Source organism: Chrysochloris asiatica, unplaced genomic scaffold (genome assembly GCF_000296735.1).
Source record: "Chrysochloris asiatica unplaced genomic scaffold, ChrAsi1.0 scaffold00002, whole genome shotgun sequence".
Taxonomy (NCBI): domain Eukaryota; kingdom Metazoa; phylum Chordata; class Mammalia; order Afrosoricida; family Chrysochloridae; genus Chrysochloris; species Chrysochloris asiatica.
This window is the reverse complement of record NW_006408520.1, coordinates 33,977,076-33,982,006: the sequence shown is the minus strand read 5'-3', so window position 1 is coordinate 33,982,006 and position 4,931 is coordinate 33,977,076. Positions and strand designations below refer to the sequence as shown.

At 40.7% G+C, this 4,931-nt stretch overlaps 1 protein-coding gene across 1 annotated transcript in view; it reads right to left on the bottom strand.

Annotated features, from left to right (window-relative positions):
- SSX2IP (synovial sarcoma, X breakpoint 2 interacting protein) overlaps nucleotides 1-4,931 on the bottom strand; it is a 33,926-nt gene that overhangs the window by 28,065 nt on the left and 930 nt on the right. The window contains exons 3-4 of the mRNA XM_006831000.1: nucleotides 3,894-4,111; nucleotides 2,337-2,447 (exon numbers count right to left, since the gene is read on the bottom strand). Coding sequence (XP_006831063.1) covers nucleotides 2,337-2,447; nucleotides 3,894-4,111 — 329 coding nt within the window. The remainder of the gene's footprint in view (nucleotides 1-2,336; nucleotides 2,448-3,893; nucleotides 4,112-4,931) is intronic.

Sequence of the window (4,931 nt, the reverse complement as noted above, 5' to 3'; positions counted from 1 at the left end):
GCGCCTGACCCAAGCCATGGTATTTTCAATAACCTCATATGGATGCGAAAGCTGGACAGTGAATAAGGAAGATTGTAGAAGAATTGATGACTTCGAATTGTGGTGTTGGAGGAGAATACTAAAAGTGCCACGGACTGCCAAAAAGAACCAATAGATCTGTTTTGGAGGAGGTACATCCGGAGTGCACCTTGGAGGCCAAGATGGCTAAACTTCGTCTCTCATACTTTGGACATGTTGCCAGGAGGGAACAGTCGCTGGAGAAGGATATCATGCTTGGCAAGATGGAGGGTCGGAGAAAAAGAGGAAGACCCCCAACAAGATGGATCGGCCAGGTGGCATCATTGATGGACTCAAGTGTGGCAGCGGTAGTGAAGTTGGCCCAGGATCGGACATTGTTTCGTTCTGCTGTGCATGGGGTCACCATGAGTTGATTCCGACTCGATGGCACCTGACAACACCAACAACTCTATATTCCTTGCCCATAGAATTATCTCGTGTTGCTATAACAGAAATGTCTTCTAATCCTGTGGTATGGCAATTGCAATTCTACCTGCTTAGCTTTGTGCAGTGGATCTGGTCCTAAGCCTCTGGCACAGTCCCATACTCTGGAACCAAGTTGGTAAAGACCTGACAACGAAACCTAGTAGACTGTAGACCCACCTATTGAAACTCCAGAGGTCGAGTCCCTACCCTCTGTGACCCCACAGTTTGCGGGCCTACCCTCTGATACCAAGACAGCTCTGCTTCCCATGCTGCTTGTCTGTTCAGACAATGATTCCTGGTTCTCTAGCCTGTCAGTACCTCAGGTACCTTAGCCTCTTGGGCCAGCCCAGTCTCTGCCCTTTTCGGACAAAAGTGTAACCAAGGTATTGAAGTCTAACAATAAGTGCTCCACTCCACCAGTAAGGCTTAAATGGTACCCAGCTGTCACACTCCACGAAATCAATTCCTGTACTATCTTATGCTGCTTTTCTGGTTATGTTGCCGTTTCTCTGCTGATGTTTCTCATCACCTGCACCATTTCTGGTGTTACAGTTCTCGTCACTTCCTTCTGAGTGAGTACTCATCAGAATTATCTTTGACTTTCATAATTCTACCAACAGTCTCTTCAAGGCAATCTAGGCTTCTACCATTACACACCTTAAAATTCTTCCAGCCTCTATACATTACCCAATTTCAAAAATGTTTCCACATTTGCGGTATCTGTCGGAGCAGCATCCTACCCACTTTTGGTACCAAATTCTTAGTTGTCTAGTGCTGCTTTAACAAGCAGACATTATTCTCTCACAGTTTAGCAGGTTAGCAGTACAAATTCAGGTGGCTGGCTCTAGAGAAGGCTTTCTCTATATATAGACTTTAGAAGAAGGTCCTTATCTTCTTACAACATCTGTTGGCCAGGCATCCCTTGGAGATCTCCATGTATCTTGGCATCAATCTTCCTCTAGGTCAAAAGTGGCTCTCAGCACAGGGGTCCTGGGTCTAAAAAGGACATGCTCTGCTCCTGACTCCTCTTTCTTGGTGTTGATCAAGTCCCCTGATCTTTGTTTGCGTCTCTCTCCTTCTGTCTCTTATTAAAAGGCAATGCAGGCCATGTCCCAGAGAAACTTTCTTTATGTCAGATCAGGATTATGGCCTGAGTAGAGGTGTTGCATCCCACCCTAATCCCCTTACAACTCATTGGCTGATCACATTAGATCACACCACGGAGGATGATCACATCATTACATAACTGGCAAGCCAAAAGAATCATGGCCCAGTCAAGATGACACATATTTTGGGGAACAAAATTTAATTCATGACAAGCCCATATACTAAATAGCCACTAAAGCAGAATTTAGATTAGAACTTTGGCATCTTTCAACTCAGTAATGAGGTTTTAATGCACTTTATAAAAATAATAACCCATTTAGTCAAGTAATGAACTTATTGGATACACAATGTCAATATTGAATATAGCACAAGAAGGATGCTAGGTACTACATACATGTGTAGCAGAGAATAGAAGATCTGCCTTTAAAGCATTCTTTTGCACAAAAATAAGTGACAGGGAATGGGAGTCTGGAATAGACAGTATAGGACTCTGGTTATTTAAAGCTAGGAACTAATAAACTAGTTGAATGGTTCTACTTGGGGAAAGGGGTAGGGTTGGGAGCATTCTTGACATCTTCATTATGTATAATACAATATCGTCAGCAGAGCCAGCTCACCACATCAGCTTGATGAATAAATGACTTGGTCTTGTTTTAAAGTTAAGTGGCTCTATCTTATGGTTACCTCAGATTACCAAAAAAAAAAAAGCACCACTTAAACTTGCTCTACAGTAACTGACAACTCACCTCATCTTTCTCATTTTTAAGTAGCTGATGCAAATTCCTATTCTTGCATTGCAACTGTCTGTCTCTTTCTTGAAGTCCAATCATTTCCCTCCTGGATGTTTCCAGTTGTTCCTAAAACATTCATATGCAATCTTGATTAAAATTAACACAGGAGTCTGAACAACTGAATTCTTAAATGACTGGTAAAAAAAGTTACATACGTTAGTTTTGTTATCTGAACTGAAGCTCATATCATTAGTTGCTGCCGAGCTGATTCAGTGTCATGGTAAAACTGCTCCATGGGGGCTTCAAGGCTACGATCTTTCTGAAGCAGATCCCCAAGCCTGTCTCCCAAAGCACCTTTCAGCTAACAATACAGCTCTTAGCCATTTGTACTACCCAACAAACCTTAAAACAGAAGTCTAGTTACACGGTGGTGGTGATGTGCTGTGGAGTCGGTTCCGACTCATGGCGACCCTGTACAGGGTTTCCGAAGCTGTAAATCTTTACGGGAGCAGAAAGCCTCATCTTTCTCCCGCAAAACAGCTGGTAGTTTCTAACTGTTGACCTTGTGGTTCACAGCCCAAACTGTAACCACTACGCTACTAGATATCCTTACATACAAAATGCTTATTTTGCAGCAATTATATATTATAAAATTTATTTAAATTTAAATATATCAAGTTATTGATTATATTACAACCTGAATAATACACAGTTAAGTCCTCTTACTATGGTTTTGAAGGTTACACTTTCGCTCCTACTCATATAAACAAATAGTAATAATTTTTAAAAAAGGAAGTAGAAAAGAAAGAAACCAAGCAAAGGAGAAGTCACCAACAAATATTTTATATTTGAAGGTAGCTAGCTGGTCACTAGAGTCCTGGTATGGTGCTGTGGATTAACGTGCCAGGCTGCCAAGCTGTTTGAACTGCAAGATCAGTGGGGTTCAAGGTCACCAGCTGCTCCTCAAAAACCCTCTACAGGGTCGCTATGGGTCAGAACCAACTCGTCAGCACTTAACAACAACAAGCTGGTCATTAGTGGCTCCACAGGATAAGCATTGGACTGCCAACCACAAAGTCGGCGGTTCGTGTCTACCAGTCATTCCACAAGAGAAAGATGAGGCTTTTTGCTCCTGTAAACATTTACAGTCTTAGAAAACGTATACAGGATTGCTATGAGTCAGTGAGTCGGAACCAACTCGACGGCACCTAACAACAATACAGAGATTGCTGTTGTTGTTAACTGCTGTTGAATCAGTTTTGACTTATAACGACCTTGTGGAGCGTTTCTAAGGAGTGCCTAGTTAGCTTGAACAGCCGACCCTGTGATTCAAACTGACCTTGCGTGGTCCAGTGCTTATACTACAGTGCCACACCAGGACTCCAATATAAATAGTAGGAAGCAGAAAGTATAACTGATTTGTAGAAATTACTTTAAGTTGACTTTCATTTACTAGTTGAAAAAACCCTGAAACTTAAACTTATTCTAAAATTTGTTTGCTATAGTCACAAAGTATTCATAGTATCAAATTACATAATGGCATTCAAATGCCTATCAGTATACAATTTCTACCTTAAGTTTTGCATAGCAGCTTTGTAGATGGTCCATATCACTTCCCAGTTTCAGATTCTGTGTTTCTACATTTTCCTGAGCTAAAAGGTTCTTCCGTTGAAGTACAAGTAGTTCATTCATACAATTTAAAACAGCAACTACATTTAATTCTCTCTTGGTCTCTTTACCTTTGGATTCTTCATACAATGAAGGAAAACCGAAAGTAGTCAATTCCTGATAGGAGAAAATGTTTTTCTAAAAGTTGGTTACTGAACAACAGATAGAAGCTACTGAAATAATTAAGAACATAGTAAATATCCCAAAGTACAAAAATTTAAGAGAACTCTTGTAGCCTCTGCTCTGCAATAACCTAACTGGAACTTTGGTGAAGCAGAGCACTTCAATTTCTGCATCAATAAAATAAGGGCTGAAGAGGCCATGATGCTCCCTCCAATTGGCCCAGGATCGGGCAGGGTTTCGTTCTGTTGTGCACAGAGTCACAATGAGTCGGTACCAACTCGATGGCACCTAACAACAACAACAATTAGACTAGATGATTACCAAGGTTCTCTGTAACTGTAAGTCCCAGGCCAATACATCACAATACAGTCAGTCCCCTCAAGAACAACTTCTATATGCAAATATGCCCATACTTTGAAACTATCCAGCCAACCCCAATAGACTACAAATTCCACACACAGCTTTGTAAATCTTTAAAAAGACTTTGAACCTATCCTTCCATTAAAGTAAGGCTAAATAAGAACTTTATGTACCAATTCTAACTTATCAACAAATTCTTAAAGACAGAGTTAGGAACATAGCTCATTCATAACACAGGGACTGCCTGTATACAGTTTTGACAGATACATATCGTGCTTGGTAGATGTTTTATCATAACCATACGTTCTATCAAATAACATAATTTATGCTATTTCTTCCTACTCCAAAAAACCCCAACACATTACCTGATCAAGATATGAAATACTTTGCTCAATATTCTCCTCTGTGCAGAAGGCACTGAAAAAACTGTGCACATTTTTTGATAAAGGTATTGAAGAA